Below are 20,699 nucleotides of genomic sequence, written 5' to 3' on the forward strand. Positions count from 1 at the left end.
AACTTTTCTCAGCCTCAGTCTGGTCTCAGGTTGGCTATTTAGCCCCGCTGTGTCTTGCAGATCATGACATTTATAGTTTCTGCCTAGTGCTCCTGTAGCTGACTCTGATTGCTCCGATTTGTCCTGCTGTGTTTGCAGTCTGAACCCGTGTCTCTGTTTTCCCCTGTTCCCATCTTGACTCAGTGTTTCCCTTTAGTGTGCAGACTCCCTGGTTTGACTTGGCTTGTATCCTGACCTGTTTCTGTCCTTTATCTTTGGTTTATCTGCAGCGCCCCAGAGTCCTGGTCGTTGCAGTACTGATGCTCCGCCGCTAAGGGGAGTGATGGTACATCTGATGGCACTGAAGGAGTTCACCTGACCAGGTATCACAGACACCAATACACTTCATAGTCTGGCCTCCAGGGGGAGCTAAGGGCGCTATGTATTATGCCACTCCTCACAATCTGGTAAAACTGGGGGTTGGATAGAAAGTTAAGAAGAAGCTGACTGGGTTGGAACCAGGCAACATCCTGTGGCAGAGGGTGTTGCAGGGGAAGATTCAGGGGGGTCCCTGTCAGGGGTGGGATCCTGACAGAGGCCTAGCAAAAAGGAAAGAACGTTAAGGAACCGCGCCTGCACTACATTGCGGCGGTATCTCAAGAAAGGACAAGAAGCGAGGTTTATTGTGGAGAGTGAGAAACGAGATCAAAGCAAAAAGGAGATAACACCAGTAGGAGTCGTGCTGTAAGATCGAGGCAACATCCTATTGAGGCGCGTAGCCGGTGGCCGGAACGCCGAGGAAGTATTGGGCTCCAAGCATTACTTCAAACCAACGGCAGGACAGTTAATTATAGGTTGGCTGTCTCACCTAAATCACCTAAGCAGACATAGGGGGCAACTGTGGGAGAGGGGCGTCACTAGGGTCCCGGAAGAACTCCAGGCCTACCCGTCATACGGGTGCGTCCTATCCATATCATCTGGGGGACGGAGAAGAACATCAGAACAGACATAAGTTGTGGGAAAGAACATCAGAAACAGACACAACAGTTGTGAGGACTATCCTGTGGTGCTCAGCAGGGAGGTACTACAACACACAGGCGCTCGAAGGTAGGCACAGATTTCCACCTGCAAAGGGAACTCTGGAGGTGCCATCGGACCGACCGGTCTCAGACAGCCCTGTTAACAGTACTCTGGATTGAGGATCTTGAAGCCTTCAGTAAAGAGGTAAAGAAACTGCAATCCTGTGTCCTCGTCATTCATTGCGACCTGCACCATGCACCACCATCACATCTTTTATTAGATGCCCCTTAGCAGGGTCACGGACCGGGTCTAGCCACCGTGACAACCCCAGAACTGAGACAGAGAGGCCCGGTACCGAGTATCCCCGCGGCCCTGCGTCTGGGGGCGCTCCAAACTTGGCGTCACGAACAGGATCTACTTAAGCCTGAAGAAGCAGGTCATGTGTGCCTTGGAACTGTGATTGAACTGTGCTTAAACTGTGACTTATTGCAAAGACTGTGCATTGCCATCACCGCCAAAAGTTCCCGCCAAAGCCACCGCCATTATAGCGCTAAGAGGAGCACAGGAGAAGAAGAAGGGCGTGGAAGTAGGCGTGAACGAGCTGAAGAGCGCAAAGGACAATGGCCGCCCAGTCTAAATATTATTGCACCGTGAGGACGTGTCCGTCAGCAGCCGAGATCCGCCTCCTGATTCTCAATGGTGGGCGGAGGCAGAGGAAACAAAACCGCCCACGAAGGAGAGAGCGGGAAAAAGACCAGGAAGTGACCCACGTGGAGGATGCGATGGCTGATCGCTCAGACCCAGAATGTGGGGTTGAAGTGGAGAACTCCCCCAACTACCCAGAGGAGCGTAGCGGCCCCGTCTCCACAGCCGATGTGGGTCTCCTGCAACTCGAGATGGAGGACCTAATCGAACAACTTCTCCAGCTGCGGGTGGAAACCAAGTCTGCATCCCAGGAAACGCCAGCGGAGGATCCCCTGACCTCGGCCCCTGCACCGCTGCTCGGGTTGCTGCCGACGTCTCCACCGATATCACCACCAGCAGAGCCAGCCGCGCGGGAGGACGTTGCACCGGCCGGTAAGCTCGCCGACCCTGCCCCATTAGCAGAGGACCTGCTGATAGGCCCAGTTGCAGTGCCACCTCCCCCTGGGACCTACCGACTCCAGCACCTCCTTCCCTGGGACCAGGCCACCGGCATGGAGCACCTTCTAAAGGCCCCGATTTCGCCAGTCACCCTGCCGGGCGTGGTCTATGCCGAACGCACGGTGTGCCGCTGGGTGAACCCTGGGTCCGACTTTATGGGGTTCCTCGGGGTGGCGACCCAAGAAGGAGAGATGGTGCAAGCCCTCAGCTGGGAACAATATCAGGCCCAGCTAGAACGGCAGTGGGCAAAGCGGGAGGAGGCGTACCAGGCCGGGCTGGAGGCCCATCACCAAAAAGACTTAGCCGTGAAGGACCGGGCCCACAAGGACCCCACCACTCATCAGGCCCCGCGCAGGCAGGGCATCGTCATCGCCTTTAAACTCCGTGGGGGCTGGGGCTTTATTAAAGAACTGGACTTGTACGCCGAAGTGTTTGTTAACTGGAGGGATGTCGAGGCCCACCTGAGGGAGGGTCATCCGGACCAGGACCTCTACCCAGGGGACCAAGTCACCTACACCCAGCACTTTGGGGAGAAGGGGTGGTTCACTTTGAATGTCCACAAGAGGCGAGACCCCATGACACCCCCAACCAAGGTGCCAGCAAAACAGCCCCCTGCGGTGAAGACGCCCTCCTGTTGTGAATCCGCTTTTTGGGCTCCCCTGGTGGTTGCTGGTGGTACTGGTGACTTGTGTGTGCTTTGCTGTCTCAGTTCACCTGCTCAAGGGTCGTTTGTTTAACTTATCTGTACCTGAACATGTTGCTATGCGAGAGTATATTAAGGAGTCCCTGGAAAAGGGACATATTCGTCCTTCTTCATCACCTTTAGGAGCTGGTTTTTTCTTTGTATCTAAAAAGGATGGCTCTCTGAGGCCTTGTATTGATTATCGACTCCTGAATAAAACTACCGTCAAATATCAGTATCCGTTGCCTTTGCTGACTGATTTGTTTGCTCGCATAATGGGGGCTAAGTGGTTCTCTAAGATTGATCTTCGTGGGGCGTATAATTTGGTGCGAATTAAGCAGGGGGATGAGTGGAAAACCGCATTTAATACGCCTGAGGGCCATTTTGAGTATTTAGTAATGCCTTTCGGCCTTTCTAATGCACCTTCAGTCTTTCAGTCCTTAATGCATGATATTTTCCGTGAATATTTGGATAAATTTATGATTGTGTATTTGGATGATATTTTGATTTTTTCTGATGACTGGGAGTCTCATGTTCAACAGGTCAGGAGGGTTTTTCAGGTTTTGCGGGAGAATTCTTTGTGTGTAAAGGGTTCAAAGTGTGTTTTTGGGGTTCAAAAGATTTCCTTTTTGGGGTACATTTTTTCCCCTTCTTCTATTGAGATGGACCCTGTCAAGGTTCGGGCTATTTGTGACTGGACGCAGCCTACTTCTCTTAAGAGTCTTCAGAAATTCTTGGGCTTTGCTAATTTTTATCGTCGATTTATAACTGGTTTTTCTGGCGTTGTTAAACCTCTGACGGATTTGACCAAAAAGGGTGCTGATGTTGCCAATTGGTCCCCTGCTGCTGTGGAGGCCTTTCGGGAGCTTAAGCGCCGCTTTTTGTCTGCCCCTGTGTTGCGCCAGCCTGATGTTTCTCTTCCCTTTCAGGTTGAGGTCGATGCTTCCGAGATCGGAGCGGGGGCGGTTTTGTCGCAGAAAAGTTCCGACTGCTCAGTGATGAGACCTTGTGCGTTCTTTTCTCGAAAATTTTCGGCCGCCGAGCGAAACTATGATGTTGGTAATCGGGAGCTTTTGGCCATGAAGTGGGCATTTGAGGAGTGGCGTCATTGGCTTGAGGGTGCCAGACATCAGGTGGTAGTTTTGACTGATCACAAGAATCTTATTTATCTAGAGTCTGCCAGGCGCCTGAATCCTAGACAGGCACGATGGTCGTTGTTTTTTTCTCGGTTTAATTTTGTGGTTTCATACTTACCGGGTTCTAAAAATGTTAAGGCAGATGCTCTTTCTAGGAGTTTTGAGCCTGACTCTCCTGGGGATTCTGAACCTGCTGGTGTCCTTAAGGATGGGGTGGTTTTGTCTGCTGTCTCCCCAGATCTGCGACGTGCTTTGCAAGAATTTCAGGCGGATAGACCTGATCGTTGTCCGCCTAGTAGACTGTTTGTTCCTGATGATTGGACCAGTAGAGTCATCTCGGAAGTTCATTCTTCTTCGCTGGCAGGTCATCCTGGAATTTTTGGTACCAGAGATTTGGTGGCTAGATCCTTCTGGTGGCCTTCCCTGTCTCGCGATGTGCGTGTTTTTGTGCAGTCTTGTGATGTGTGTGCTCGGGCCAAGCCTTGTTGTTCTAGGGCTAGTGGGTTATTGTTGCCCTTGCCTGTTCCGAAGAGGCCTTGGACGCACATCTCTATGGACTTTATTTCTGATCTCCCTGTTTCTCAGAAGATGTCTGTCATCTGGGTGGTGTGTGACCGTTTTTCTAAAATGGTTCATTTGGTACCATTGCCTAAGTTGCCTTCCTCATCTGAGTTGGTCCCTCTATTTTTTCAAAATGTGGTTCGCTTGCATGGTATTCCGGAAAACATCGTTTCTGACAGGGGAACCCAGTTCGTGTCTAGATTTTGGCGGGCATTCTGTGCCAGGTTGGGCATTGATTTGTCTTTTTCGTCTGCATTCCATCCTCAGACTAATGGCCAGACGGAGCGAACTAATCAAACTTTGGAGACTTATTTGAGGTGTTTTGTGTCTGCGGATCAGGATGACTGGGTTGCCTTTTTGCCGTTGGCAGAATTTGCTCTTAATAATCGGGCTAGTTCTGCCACTTTGGTTTCTCCTTTCTTTTGCAATTCAGGGTTTCATCCTCGTTTTTCATCTGGTCAGGTGGAATCTTCGGATTGTCCTGGAGTGGATGCGGTGGTGGATCGGTTGCATCAGATTTGGGGACAAGTGGTGGACAATTTGAAGTTGTCCCAGGAGAGGACTCAGCAGTTTGCTAACCGCCGTCGTCGTGTTGGTCCTCGCCTTCGTGTTGGGGACTTGGTGTGGTTGTCTTCCCGTTTTGTCCCTATGAGGGTTTCTTCTCCTAAGTTTAATCCTCGGTTCATCGGTCCTTATAGGATTTTGGAGATACTTAACCCTGTGTCCTTTCGTTTGGACCTCCCGGCATCTTTCGCTATCCATAATGTATTCCATCAGTCGTTGTTGCGGAGATATGAGGTACCGGTGGTTCCTTCTACTGAACCTCCTGCTCCTGTGCTGGTGGAGGGTGAATTGGAGTACGTTGTAGAGAAGATCTTGGATTCCCGTATTTCCAGACGGAGACTTCAATATCTGGTTAAATGGAAGGGCTATGGTCAGGAAGATAATTCTTGGGTAACTGCCTCTGATGTTCATGCCTCGGATTTGGTTCGTGCCTTTCATAGGGCTCATCCAGATCGCCCTGGCGGTTCTCGTGAGGGTTCGGTGCCCCCTCCTTAAGGGGGGGGTACTGTTGTGAATCCGCTTTTTGGGCTCCCCTGGTGGTTGCTGGTGGTACTGGTGACTTGTGTGTGCTTTGCTGTCTCAGTTCACCTGCTCCCATCAGTGTTTGGGAGTTTCCTATTTAGTCCAAACAAAAGATAATATACTCGCACTGCTGTCCCATGCGATCACCTATTAGCGTGCTACAATACGCTGTACCAGCTCCTATACCCCCTACTCAGTGCATGGGCGTATGGGGTGCTCAACCAAAAAGAGGTAATAATATAAAAAAGAAAAAAAAGTGATCAGCACTCACCATTCCTGATGCTATAAAAAGTCTTTATTAGGACATGGACACGGACAGGGAGAGCATGGTGTCCAGGGATGACAGCTGTTTCGCGCTACATGCGCTTCCACAGATCCCGACATCGGGATCTGTGGAAGCGCATGTAGCGCGAAACAGCTGTCATCCCTGGACACCATGCTCTCCCTGTCCGTGTCCATGTCCTAATAAAGACTTTTTATAGCATCAGGAATGGTGAGTGCTGATCACTTTTTTTTCTTTTTTATATTAGTTTCCTATTTAGCCTTGCTCTCCAGTCATTTCCTTGCCGGTCATCATTGTAACCAGAGCCTTCGGTTGCATGTTCCTGCTACTAGTCTGCTGATCAGTTAAGTGAACTTTGTCCTTTTGTTTTGTATCTTTTGTCCAGTTTGCAGTTTTTGTTATTCTCTGTAGCTGGAAGCTCTTGCGGGCTGAAATTGCCACTCCTGTGTCATGAGTTGACACAGGAGTCTTAAAGTAATTTCAGGATGGTTTTTTGAAAGGGTTTTCAGTTGACCGTGAAGTCCTCTTTTGTATACTTCTGCTATCTAGTAAGTGGACCTCTCTTTGCTAAATCTACTTTCATACTGTGTATGTCTTTTCCTCTTAACTCACCGTTATTACATGTGGGGGGCTGCTATCATCTTTTGGGGTATTTCCCTAGAGGTAAGCCAGGTCTGTTCCTTCCTCTACCAGGCGTAGTTAGTCCTCCGGCTGGCGCGTGGCATCCAGGAAGTCGTAGGTATGCTCCCTGGCTACTATTAGTTGTGTGGTAGATTTAGCTCACGGTCAGCTCGAGATTCCATCACCCAGAGCTCGTCCGTTATTTTTGTGTTCTGATGTTTCCCGGCCACTGGGAATCATGACACCCTCCTGCGACCGATCCACCGTTGCTACTAAGACCACGGTGGTTACTCCCACTTGCACCGTGGTAAAGACCACAACCTGCACCATTGCTACCACCACCACCGTGGTGGCCGGAAGCCTGGCCGCGGTGGTAGCTGGTGCCCAAGTTGGCGTCAGAACTAAAATGGTGGCCACCCAGACCCCTGTCTGGGACAAGGAGGCCACCCCCTGATCAGTAAGGATGAAACCCTAAAGCTCTGCGTATGTAAATAGTTAACTGTTCGTCTTCTGTGTTTCCTACTGCTAATACCCGACCAGGGTTGTTCTAAAAGGGGTCCCTTTGTTTACCCGGGACCCCTATTACTTTTTATTTTTGCTTTTATTTTTCCTTTTGCTCCTTGTTCACCCCTGTTATAAAGACTACCGAATCATGGACGGTGAATGGTTCACAAACTGCAATGTAAATAGTTCGCACCCTATTAAGGGTGCCCCCTACTGGTTTTACAAGAAACAGAACTCTTTGCAAAGAAACTGTTCCTGGAAACAGTACTGGAGTTCCTGCCCTACACGGACTTGCAACTTGAGCAGTTGCACTACCTCGAAGAGACTTGGTTCCCTCTTAAAGGGAATGTTCACCATTTGCACTTAATATACAATGTTGCTTTAAAAGAGAGTGAACAGTAATAATGTTTTACATAGAAAGTTATATGTAGCTAGTTAGTCATAGAAAATGTTTGATAATGTTGTTAGAAATTGAGGACAGGAAGTGAACCCGTAGGGGTTAGTGGGTGAGTCCTCCTAGGAGCCATAGAGAGATGGTTCAGTGTTCCTGTGCTAAGAAAAGAGGCAGTAGGCCTGGGCAGATAGACAGGCGGTCCTGCATAAGACAAATCAGAAATCAAGAAGAAGGTGTTGCACTTAGAAGAGAGAAATGAAGAAAAGTTAATTTATATTTTAGGAGTTTTATAGTAAGCCTTTAGTGGATCCAGCTTATACGTCCTTAGAGGCAAAGTCATATTATTGTTCAGAATTTGCACTTAGTAGAATACCCGGCTGGGATATAAAAGTTATTTATAGTGTGTTATTTAAAATATTTAACCATGTCTTGTTTGTAACGTTTAAGAGTCCTCACCTCCCATAAAGGGAAGCACTGTTATTATTTCTTATTACTCGTTTATTGCATTGCAAAATTTGTATGTCTTTTTGCTGACATGTATTGTTGTTTTCTTCCCAGTCCGGGAGTACTGGATTTAACCGGGGGGGGGGGGGGGGGGGTGCAGCGCCCCAGAGTCCTGGTCTTTGCAGTACTGATGCTCCGTCACTAAGGGGAGTGATGGTACGTCTGATGGCACTGAAGGAGTTCACCTGACCAGGTATCACAGACACCAATACACTTCATAGCCTGGCCTCCAGGGGGAGCTAAGGGCGCTATGTATTAGGCCACTCCTCACAATCTGGTAAAACTGGGGGTTGGATAGAAAGTTAAGAAGAAGCTGACTGGGTTGGAACCAGGCAAAATCCTGTGGCAGAGGGTGTTGCAGGGGAAGATTCAGGGGGGTCCCTGTCAGGGGTGGGATCCTGACAGAGGCCTAGCGAAAAGGAAAGAACATTAAGGAACCGCGCCTGCACTACATCGCGGCGGTATCTCAAGAAAGGACAAGAAGCGAGGTTTATTGTGGAGAGTGAGAAACGAGATCAAAGCAAAAAGGAGATAACACCAGTAGGAGTCGTGCTGTAAGATCGAGGCAACATCCTATTGAGGCGCGTAGCCGGTGGCCGGAACGCCCGAGGAAGTATTGGGCTCCAAGCATTACTTCAAACCAACGGCAGGACAGTTAATTGTAGGTTGGCTGTCTCACCTAAATCACCTAAGCAGACATAGGGGGCAACTGTGGGAGAGGGGCATCACTAGGGTCCCGGAAGAACTCCAGGCCTACCCGTCATACGGGTGCGTCCTATCCATATCATCTGGGGGACAGAGAAGAACATCAGAACAGACATAAGTTGTGGGAAAGAACATCAGAAACAGACACAACAGTTGTGAGGACTATCCTGTGGTGCTCAGCAGGGAAGTACTACAACACACAGGCGCTAGAAGGTAGGCACAGATTTCCACCTGCAAAGGGAACTCTGGAGGTGCCATCGGACCGGCCGGTCTCAGACAGCCCTGTTAACAGTACTCTGGATTGAGGATCTTGAAGCCTTCAGTAAAGAGGTAAAGAGACTGCAATCCTGTGTCCTCGTCATTCATTGCGACCTGCACCACGCACCACCATCACATCTTTTATTGGACGCCCCTTAGCAGGGTCACGGACCGAGTCTAGCCACCGTGACAACCCCAGAACTGAGACAGAGAGGCCCGGTACCAAGTATCCCCGCGGCCCTGCGTCTGGAGGCGCTCCATATCCGCTCCTGACAGTTACTGACTCCTTGGCTTGTCTCTGACCCAGAGTTTGCTTATTCCTTTGGAACTGCACTACAGTCTAGGATTTGAGCCGGTTTATTTTGACTATTTTGCTGCCACCTGTGGTAGCCTCACTGCCGTCCTGCTTCCTCTCTACTGCCATCTAGTGGACCCAGACCTACCTGCATTGCAGCATCATGACAACGATCATACCCGTTATATACTAAGTAGCTGCCGTAGCCAAGATTAATTTGATAGCAATCAGACCCTAGAAAGTTTGAGCCGTTGCCTCACTTACCGAATGTTGTAAAGATTGAAGACAAAACTTGTCTCTAGAAATGAAAGCAGAAATTAAATCATTATTTATGTTGATTAACCTTTAACATATACAGTAAGGAGGGGGGAATATCACGCACACCACAAAGCCTTTTGACGAGAGGCGCGTTCTTGCAGTTTCTTTTTTACTGTTTATATTGGCTGGTGTGATTTTACAATCAGTCACTGAACATCATTGTGAGAGGTTGGATATAATTTAATAAAATGGTGGTCCTGCGCTGCTCACTTGGGGGCCGCACTGATGACCCATCTACCGGGACATGTGCACAATCGCAGTGGTGTAACTTTAAACTCATGGGACCCAATGCAAACGCATAAACGGGACCCCCAATGATTGCAAATCTAATATTGGTCTTTTCATATAGGCCAAAATGTCTTTTTGAACCCCTTAGGCTCCAGGGCCCGGGTGCGTTTGCAACCCCTGCATCTTTTGTAGTTACACCGCTGCACAATCGGCAGGTATCATGCATCGTGGATCCACGTGTTCTGGCGGGTATACAAAGATATAACATCATGAATGCCAACCATTGCAAAGTGCAGAAGTGATAACCCCTTTAAGAGGGATCCAACCTGTTTTTAGTTGTTTTTCTTACCAGTATTCACACATTTTACCAAAATAACCCCAATTGAATTGGCAGAATTGCTGCAGATTTGCGCCATTAATATCTGCAATGGATCACAGTAGTGGGCAAATGGATATGATTTATCAAATTTTGTCCACATGCTGCAAATTCTGCCGTGTAGATTTTAATTAAACAAAAAAAAATCTATAGCATGTCTGGGATTTTTTGCAGATTTTTACTGCATCTTTCACCCTTTTCAACCCAGTAGCAGGTGATCTGCGCTCTGCGAATCAGCAGCAAAATCATATGCAGGTTTTTCTGCTGTTTGTATATTTACTGTAGAAAAATCCGCCACATATGGAGCTATGCTGAATGTTTTCACCATTAAAGGGGTTTTTCCAGGTTACATATGTGTTTTTTTGTAAGGCATCGTTTTATTAAAAATAACTAAATGGTCCCTACTTAACCCCTCACGCCCCAGCGCTGCCTCTGGTTTTTGTTGCCACGGCTAAAATTAGGATGTCACCAATAAAGCATTTGACTGATGCAGTCAATCACCTAGCTTGGCATGACTATTAAACCCAGTTATTGGCGGCAGCGGTCACATGGAGTTGTCGTGATATCATCGGCTCAAGACTGGAGGCGTCACTGGAGGTTGGGTACGAATCATTCTATATATTTTTTTTACTAAGAAAATAACTATAAAATAAAAAAGTAACCTGGAAAACCCCCTTAAGAAAATATGTATTATTGGAGGGTCAATTCTAAAATGCTGACTGCAGTGCAAAAGGGTGCGATCGGCGATCATTTAACTCAAGTGTCGGCACGTCTAAGGCCGGCGTCACACTGGCGAGTTTTACGGACGTAAAAGCGCAGAAACTACGTCCGTAAAACTCGCATAACATACGGCACAATGCTTCTCAATGGGGCTGCTCCTATTAGCCATATATTACGGTTCAGTATTAGGCCGGTTTCACACGTCAGTGATTCCGGTACGTGAGGTGACAGTTTCCTCACGTACCGGAGACACTGACACACGTAGACCCATAAAAATCAATGCATCTGTGCAGATGTCATTGATTTTTTGCGGACCGTGTCTCCGTGTGCCAAACACGGAGACATGTCAGTGTTCGTGGGAGCGCACGTTTTACACGGACCCAATAGAGTCAATGGGTCCGCGTAAAACACGGACCTCACACGGACATTCTCCGTCTGGGGTCCGTGTGCGTGCAGGAGACAGCGCTACAGTAAGCGCTGTCCCCCCCACATGGTGCTGAAGCCGGTATTCATATCTTCCCTGTAGCAGCGTTTGCTATAGAGAAAATATGAAGAATAGTGTTAAAAATAAAGATCCATGTGTCCGCCGCCCCCCCACCCCCTGTGCGCCCCCCCGCTGGTCAGAAAATACTTACCCGCTCCCTCGCTCCTTCCTGGTCTGGCCGCGCCTCCTACTGTATGCGGTCACGTGGGGCCGATCATTTACAATCATGAATAGTCGGCTCCGCCCCTATGGGAGGTGGAGCCACATATTCATGACTGTAAATGATCGGGCCCACGTGACCGCATGCAGGAGAAGCCGCGGCCAGACCAGGAAGCAGCGAGGGAGGCGGGTAAGTATTTTCTGACCAGCGGGGGGGCGCACAGGGGGTGGGGGGGCGGCGGACACCTAAATCTATATTTTTAACACTATTCTTCATATTTTCTCTGCAGCAAACGCTACTGCAGAGAGGATATGAATCGCAGCTTCAGCACCATGCAGAGTGGGTACCACACGCTCCGTGTGGTACCCACTCGCCATACGGGCGGCACACGTGTCCCGCTCGTATGGCCTCCGTGAGTTCCCAGGCACACGGACACGGATAACTCCGGTACCGATTTATTCCGGTACCGGAATTATCTGGACGTGTGGGACAGCCCTTATACGGCTTTCTACGGACGTACAAAATCGCAGCATGCTGCGTTTGTCAGCGTATTACGCAAAAAAATCGCTAATGAAAGTCTATGGGGGCGAGAAAAATACGGATTCCACACGGACCAGCAGTGTGACTTGCGAGAAATACGCAGCGGTGTTAGTGAAAAGTCGGTAATTCAATTGCCGGCTTTTCATTTCTCCTGCACAAACCCGACAGGATATGAGACATGGTTTACATACAGTAAACCATCTCATATCCCCTTTTTTTTTGCATATTCCACACTACTAATGTTAGTAGTGTGTATGTGCAAAATTTCAGCGCTGTAGCTGCTGAAATAAAGGGTTAAATGGCGGAAAAAATTGGCGTGGGCTCCCGCGCAATTTTCTCCGCCAGAGTGGTAAAGCCAGTGACTGAGGGCAGATATTAATAGCCAGGAGAGGGTCCATGGTTATTGGCCCCCCCGTGGCTAAAAACATCTGCCCCCAGCCACCCCAGAAAAGGCACATCTGGAAGATGCGCCTATTCTGGCACTTGGCCACTCTCTTCCCACTCCCTGTAGCGGTGGGATATGGGGTAATGAAGGGTTAATGCCACCTTGCTATTGTAAGGTGACATTAAGCCAGATTAATAATGGAGAGGCGTCAATTATGACACCTATCCATTATTAATCCAATTGTATGAAAGGGTTAAAAAACACACACACACATGATTTAAAAGTAGTTTAATGCAATAAACACAGCGGTTGTTGTAATAATTTATTGTTCTCTCAATCCATTTGCAGGCCCTCGCTTGGCAAAACAATAAACGCACAAGATACATACCTTCTGGTGAACCGTCTCGTCCCACGAAGTAATCCATCTGAAGGGGTTAACTAATATTACAGGCAGGAGCCCTGCTAAATGCAGCTGTGCTCCGTGCCTGTAATCCCCGGCGAATGAATGAAATGTAGGTCATTGACCTACATTTCCTTCAGTTGCGGTGAGGCGCCCCCTGGTGCATGTCCTCATATGACCTGGAGCGTGGGAAAAAGTTCCCAGGCTGCAGTTCATGAGAACATCCAGCAGGGGCGCATCACCGCGACTCAATGTAAGTATAGATCCTGCTTTCCTTTCAGCACCCGGGGATTACAGGCACGAGCGAGTGGTTTATCGCAGCTCTGCCTGTAATATTAGTTAACCCCTTCAGATGGATTACTTCGTGGGATGAGACGGTTCACCAGAAGGTATGTATCTTGTGCGTTTATTATTTTTCCAAGCGAGGGTGTTCCTGATGGATTGAGAGAACAATAAATTATTACAACAACCGCTGTGTTTATTGCATTAAACTACTTTTAAATCATGTGTGTGTGTGTTTTTTAACCCTTTCCAACAATTGGATTAATAATGGATAGGTGTCATAATTGACGCCTCTCCATTATTAATCTGGCTTAATGTCACCTTACAATAGCAAGGTGGCATTAACCCTTCATTACCCCATAGCCCACCGCTACAGGGAGTGGGAAGAGAGTGGCCAAGTGCCAGAATAGGCGCATCTTCCAGATGTGCCTTTTCTGGGGTGGCTGGGGGCAGATGTTTGTAGCCACGGGGGGGCCAATAACCATGGACCCTCTCCTGGCTATTAATATCTGCCCTCAGTCACTGGCTTTACCATTCTGGCGGAGAAAATTGCGCGGGAGCCCACGCCAATTTTTTCCGCCATTTAACCCTTTATTTCAGCAGCTACAGCGCTGAAATTTTGCACATACACACTACTAACATTAGTAGTGTGGAATATGCAAAAAAAAGGGGATATGAGATGGTTTACTGTATGTAAACCATGTCTCATATCCTGTCGGGTTTGTGCAGGAGAAATGAAAAGCCGGCAATTGAATTACCGGCTGTTCACAGATATCGCGCTGAATGAAATCTAAATACAGAATATATATATATATGTGTCTCAATTACATATATATATATACTGTATATATGTTTTAATGAACATTTGAGCACATAAATCCATTAGATGTCGGTTTTGCAAGCCTGCGCGAAAATCTCGCAGTACGGATGCCATACGGATTACATACGGAGGATGCCATGCGCAAAATACGCTGACACACCCTGACTACGGATCAATATTTTGGGAACATTTCTCCGTATTACGGCCGTAGTACAGACGTAAAAAACGGACCGTATTGTCTTACGCCGAGTGTGACGCCGGCCTAAATGTGACCTTAAACTACCCTGCGAGAGTGACACTTGTTGTCAGGATTTCTGTCATTGTTGCCCATAGCAACCAATCACATTGCACGTTTCATCTTCCCCCAAGCTGTTTATAAAATGAAAGCTGAGCTCTGATTGGTTGCTATGGGCAACACAGTTTTGATAAATGATGCATGCTGAAACAATTATACCCACCATAACAACAACGTCCGCTCTGATACCAGCGAATCAAGATGTACAGGGCCGTGGCGCCAAGCATCACTGTCAAACTACTGCCCAACACGACACCTAGCGCATCCACCATGGCTACGGGAGAGAAGGGAGATAACAATTACTATATGACCGCGCCAAACTTCCTGACAGGCACAAACCTCAAAATAAAGTCTATTTTTGCACTTTATTCACGATTTGGGTATTTTTCCATAAAGCGAAGGAATAGAGTTACTAAATGTCATGATCCAGACTGGGTTTTGAGTCCTATTTTCCCTTTTTCTCGGACTGGTCATGTCAAGAGCTAACCTTTCTCAGCCTCTGTCTGGGTTCAGGTTGGCTATTTATCGCAGGCGATGTCAGTTATAGTTTTTGCCTAGTGCTGCTGTAGCTGACTCTGATTGCTCTGATTTGTCCTGCTGTATTTGCTGTCTTAACCCGTGTCTCTGTTTTCCTCTGTTCCCATCTTGACTCAGTGTTTCCTTTAAGTGTGCAGACTCTCTGGTTTTGACTTGGCTTGTATCCTGACCTGTTTCTGTCCTTTACCTTTTAGCTTATCTGCTCCTGACCGTTACGGACCCCCTGGCTTGTCTCTGACAGCGAGTTTGCTTATTCCTTTGATACTGTGCTACAGTCTAGGATTTGACCCGGCTTCTGTGACTATTCTGCTGCCACCTGTGGTAGCCTCACTGCTGCACTGCAGGTCAGCCCTGCTTAGGTGCAGACCTGCTTCCTCTCTACTGCCATCTAGTGAAGCCGGCACCTACCTGCATTGCAGCAGCATGACACTAAATGCTGAGATTTTTATCTTAGGGGTACATCATTTTGGCAATTGATAATTGCTATTTGGCGAATAGACTTCTACCCTGTTTCTTTTCCTGCTATACACCCTGTATTGATTGTGTGGGGATTTTCGTACAGTCCTTTAAAATTATTAATAAAACTTATATTTTATAGGGCCCCCTTTTTCCTATGGTTTTTCTATATACGAGACCCTGTCTTTCATTTTTAATAGGTTTTGTCAGGTGTCAGGTTTTCCTGCGTTTTTTGTGCCAAAATCAATTTCATGTTTGCACTAAACTTTATCAGCATGCACAAGACACAAATATAGCAAATATAGACTGATAAAAACATAGTAAAAAAACAAGCAAAACCTGCTTCTTTACTGCGAAGAGAGCAGGTTTTGTTGCAAAAAAAAAAATGCCTAATGTGAACTAAGCCTAAGGCTTCTTTTACACTTGCCATATTTTTTCGGGCCGTATTGCCACAATTTTCACGGTTTGCCGCAAAAACGGACCGCAAAAAACTTGCGGATCGCCATTTTTCTGGTTTCCAATACTATGGAAAAAGTACTGGAAAAGAAAAACGGAGATCCGCAAAAGCGGTATTCACGGTACATCGCAAAAACAAGCTTCCGTTGTTTTTGTGGCCCCATTGATTTTCAATGGGGGCCGTGTCCGTAAGCCGTGAAAAATATCGAGCAGGCTCGATATTTTTTCTCGGCCATAAATACGGCCCTCACGGCCATACGGCGCTCTGTGGAACTATTGTGGCCCGTTTTTGCAACCTATTGGGGCTGCAAAAACTGGATGCAATACCACGGCAAGTGTAATAGAAGCCTAATACAGCTCCTGACTTTTTTCCATACATGGGCCGATTGGGCCCCTGCAGCGCCCCAGAGTCCTGGTCGTTGCAGTATTGTCGCTGTTCCACAAGGGGGAGTGATGGTACGTCTGATGGCACTAGAGGAGTTCACCTGACCAGGTATCACAGTCACACACTACACTTCACACTCCGGCCACCAGGGGGAGCAAAAGGTTCTATGTATTAGGCCACTCCTCACACTCTGGTAAAACTGGGAGTCGGATAGGAAGTTAGAGAGAAGCTGACTGGGTTTTGCCCAGGTAACATCTAGTGAGAGAGAGAGTTGCTTGGGAAGACTCAGGGAGGTCCCTGTCTGGGTTGGGATCCTGACAGTGGCCTAGCACGAGACAGAACGTTACGGAGCCGCGCCTGCACCTCATTGCGGCGGCATCTTAAGAAAGGACACGAAGCGAAGCATATTGTGGAGAAGTGAGAAACGAGATCACAGCACAAAGGAGATAGAACCAGTAGGAGTCGTGCCCCAAGATCGGCAACATCCTTCTGAGGCGCGTAGCCGGCGGCCGGAATGCCGAGGAAGTAATAGGCTCTACGCATTACTTTGAACTATGGCAGGGCAGTTATCTCTAGGTTGGCTGTCTCACCTTTACACCTAAGGAAGACAACGGAGGCAATTGTGGGAGAGGGGCATCTCTAGGGTCCCTATAAAATAACTCCAGGCCTACCCCGTCATACGGGTGCGTCCTATCCAAACCATCTGGGGGACGGAGAGAGAGAACAGAAACATACACGACAGTTGTGAGGACTATCCCGTGGTGCTCAGCAGGGAAGTACTACAACACACAGGCGCAACTAGGAAGGCTACTGATTTCCACTTGCAAAGGGAACTCTGGATGTGCCTTCGGACCGGCCGGTCTCAGCCAGCCCTGTTAGCAGTGCTCTGGATTGTGGATGCTGAAGCCTTCAGTAAAAAGGTAAAGAGACTGCAACCCTGTGTCCTCGTCATTTACTGCGACCTCCACCATCACCATCTACACCTCTGGGAAGCCCTGGGGACATACTTCACCTGTGGGAAGTTACACCATCTAGCTGCCATTCCATCACCCCAGTGGACCCATAGCAGCGTCGGTCACCCTGACCGAATACCACAGGTGGCGTCACGAACACTTGACAAACTCTCACCTACACCTTTATTTGGGGGCCCCTTAGCAGGGCCACGGACCGGGTCGGGCCACCGTGACACCCCTAGAACCAAGACCGAGGGACCCGGTACCGAGTACCCCGCTGCCCTGCATTTGGGGGCCGCTCCACCCCCCAGACACAGAGGGCCCCTGCACTTGCCTGGGTTTGCCGGGTGCCAGCCTTGCCTAGAGATACCCTGACATTTACCATATACACCCTACTATAAATAACCTGACATACACCATGCAGTGGTCATTTGCACGCAGCCATGCAGATGCACGGCTCAGTCGGTAACTAAGACTTATTGCCATATTATAAAGCCATCATACGCTGTAGATATTTTGTGGATTTCTGCGGACAATCCTTCCCAACTGCAGGAAGAAGTGATAGAGTCATTTCCATCCCTATTAAGCTGTCACTGTCATCAGGAAGCACTTTGTGATATTGTCTGAGTTGATATTCTGCTCCCACGGGCCGATCTCGGGAACTAATTAATATAAAGAGCGCCGTCCGGTCCCAGGACATGCCTAAAGATCTGTGGATATATCTGTGCAGCAGGCAGATGGTTTATGTCAGCTACACGACTCTTTATTACAATTTGACTCAGACAAGTATATGGAAGATCTATATTTTGTAGGTCCATCTTTGACATTCATGTCACATCTATTTTTCATATCAATCTCTGCGCGATTGTTGTCTTCAGGGCAGAAACACGACACTCGCTGTCCACACCCTTACAGCTGTCAACGTGAATGGTGTCATGCATTGTTGTACATGTATTGTGATATGTGAAGTGTAAACTATGTCATGCGGTTTTAGGATTATAGTGTGTAATAATGCATAGTGTTTTAGGTAATGGCGCTGCTGTGTAGGAACTGCATAGTGTGAGTAAGGTATACTCCAGCACAAGTATAGGGTGAGCACAGAATAGGACATACACTCACCGGCCACTTTATTAGGTACACCATGCTAGTAACGGGTTGGACCCCCTTTTGCCTTCAGAACTGCCTCAATTCTTCGTGGCATAGATTCAACAAGGTGCTGGAAGCATTCCTCAGAGATTTTGGTCCATATTGACATGATGGCATCACACAGTTGCCGCAGATTTGTCGGCTGCACATCCCAAAGATGCTCCATACAAGGCAGGATGGATCCATGCTTTCATGTTGTTTACGCCAAATTCTGACCCTACCATCCGAATGTCGCAGCAGAAATCGAGACTCATCAGACCAAGCAAAGTTTTTCCAATCTTCTACTGTCCAATTTCGATGAGCTTGTACAAATTGTAGCCTCAGTTTCCTGTTCTTAGCTGAAAGGAGTGGTACCCGGTGTGGTCTTCTGCTGCTGTAGCCCATCTGCCTCAAAGTTCGACGCACTGTGCGTTCAGAGATGCTCTTAGGCCTACCTTGGTTGTAACGGGTGGCGATTTGAGTCACTGTTGCCTTTCTATCAGCTCGAACCAGTCTGCCCATTCTCCTCTGACCTCTGGCATCAACAAGGCATTTCCGCCCACAGAACTGCCGCTCACTGGATTTTTTTTCTTTTTCGGACCATTCTCTGTAAACCCTAGAGATGGTTGTGCGTGAAAATCCCAGTAGATCAGCAGTTTCTGAAATACTCAGACCAGCCCTTCTGGCACCAACAACCATGCCACGTTCAAAGGCACTCAAATCACCTTTCTTCCCCATACTGATGCTCGGTTTGAACTGCAGGAGATTGTCTTGACCATGTCTACATGCCTAAATGCACTGAGTTGCCGCCATGTGATTGGCTGATTAGAAATTAAGTGTTAACAAGAAGTTGGACAGGTGTACCTAATAAAGTGGCCGGTGAGTGTAGTTTAGTGCTTAGGTTAAAGATAGGTAGTGACTGTAGGTACATTAGGGCAAGATACAGTTAGTGTTTGGGACTATCCCAGATTAGAAAGAGGTTGGGTAAGTAAAAAGGGAACCACTTCCTGTTTTAGGGAGTTAGTGTCACGCACAGCGTGGAAGACTAAGTGCAACACGAGGGGAAGAGGTGAAGGGAAAGGGGGAGTGGAGACCCCTAGGCAGATCTAATAGCTCCCTACCTCCCCTAGCGTTCCTATATTGGTTCCACACCAATCGCCAAGCAGGAACCTTAGCCCTGTATATCCCTAGAGCTAGGCCCTGAATAGGGAAGAGGGGATGAGCTCTGGTCAGTCTGCACTGTACACTAAAGATAAAAAGGGAGACAAACAAGGGGAAGAAACTTAGCTTGAGCAGACTCAGAGAGGTAACACCATACGTCCTCCAATAGCATCAGAGAGGAAGTAAGCTGACTGATATAGCTTCGCAAGGGAAAATGGGAATATCACCAGCAAATCCCTGAAGTAGACTGGGTGTCTATAAACACCCAGGTCCAGGTGTGTCAATTAGAGCCGGAGGGAGGTTGCCATTGGGTCCAAAAAAAAGTCAGAAGGATTAAGAAGGCGTTTGCAATGGCAAACGCAGAGACCTTCTGCAGCCAGATGCAGAGCGACTGTCTGAAGCATGTGACACACCCGAGACAGTTAGAGAGAGAGTTCATTGGTGACAGTGACAAAGTCAAGTTCAAGGAGCAGTGGGCTGACAGTTTGAGGAGTACAGTTGGTGTTGGGGCGGTATGAGACTGTGCAAGACTCCATGCAGACATTGCTGCAATGTCTAGAGCCTAAGGCTTGTAACAGGTGCTATGGAGAGTACTTTAACTCCCTCCGAACAAAGGAAGATGGATGTGGAATTGCTTGAGGAAAAAGAAACGGATCTCGCTAATACTGCGGGGCCAGGTGGGAAATCCCTGGGGCTGAAGGAATCAGTGAGCGCAGGGATAGTCCAGGCAGAATTAAGAGTGAAGCAGAAAATGTACGTTATTACTGAAATACAAGCAGGAGGGTGCTGTGCCCGATACTGCATGTTACTTTCGAATGTTGAAACAAACTTGGTGTCCCCTGATGGGAGCGGCTGTTCCTGAAGATGGAGACCAGAAGACAGCAGAGGCCTGCAGCCTACAAGTGAGTGTAACGCACCCTACAATAGACAGCACACTGGGCCTGGGATGCAAACTTCCTGTAAAGTACCAGGATGAAATGGAGCGACAGCTCGACCATGGCTTAGCAGTCCATCAAGCCATTGTCCCTTTCTACCTGATCCCTATCTAGGTTTTCACACAGCAAAAACATAATTTACCACAATACATCACAATTCTAACTATTTTTTTTATAAAACTTCCTCCCAGTGGCTAAATGAGGTTGATCACTGCTTTATCTAAACTGCATTAGCTATTACCATGTGCATTCTTCAATAAATCACTTGTACATTTCTGATGACACCATCCTTGAATACAGCTCCTCCATGCCTGCTCGCTTCTCCTTTTCCTGCCACTAGAGGACGCCCAATACAGAAAATTAAATCCACTATAACGGTGACATTAAGTCTGATCATTGTCGGCCGGATGTTACGTTCAAGACAGTATGGAAATATGAAATGTACAATAAACTACAATTATTTTGCTGCATTTGCATATCTTAACCAATTTTGCCATTTTTTTCTAAATGTA

The 20,699-nt window shown here is 47.9% G+C and overlaps 1 protein-coding gene across 2 annotated transcripts in view; it reads right to left on the reverse strand.

Annotated features, from left to right (window-relative positions):
- SMIM35 (small integral membrane protein 35) overlaps positions 1-20,699 on the reverse strand; it is a 65,193-nt gene that overhangs the window by 2,515 nt on the left and 41,979 nt on the right. For both annotated transcript variants that reach the window (XM_077249903.1, XM_077249902.1), the window contains exons 2-3: positions 14,343-14,453; positions 9,436-9,469 (exon numbers count right to left, since the gene is read on the reverse strand). In XM_077249903.1, the coding sequence (XP_077106018.1) occupies positions 9,436-9,469; positions 14,343-14,451 (143 nt within the window). In that variant the 5' untranslated portion in view covers positions 14,452-14,453. The remainder of the gene's footprint in view (positions 1-9,435; positions 9,470-14,342; positions 14,454-20,699) is intronic.

This window comes from Ranitomeya variabilis, chromosome 4 (genome assembly GCF_051348905.1).
Source record: "Ranitomeya variabilis isolate aRanVar5 chromosome 4, aRanVar5.hap1, whole genome shotgun sequence".
Classification (NCBI taxonomy): domain Eukaryota; kingdom Metazoa; phylum Chordata; class Amphibia; order Anura; family Dendrobatidae; genus Ranitomeya; species Ranitomeya variabilis.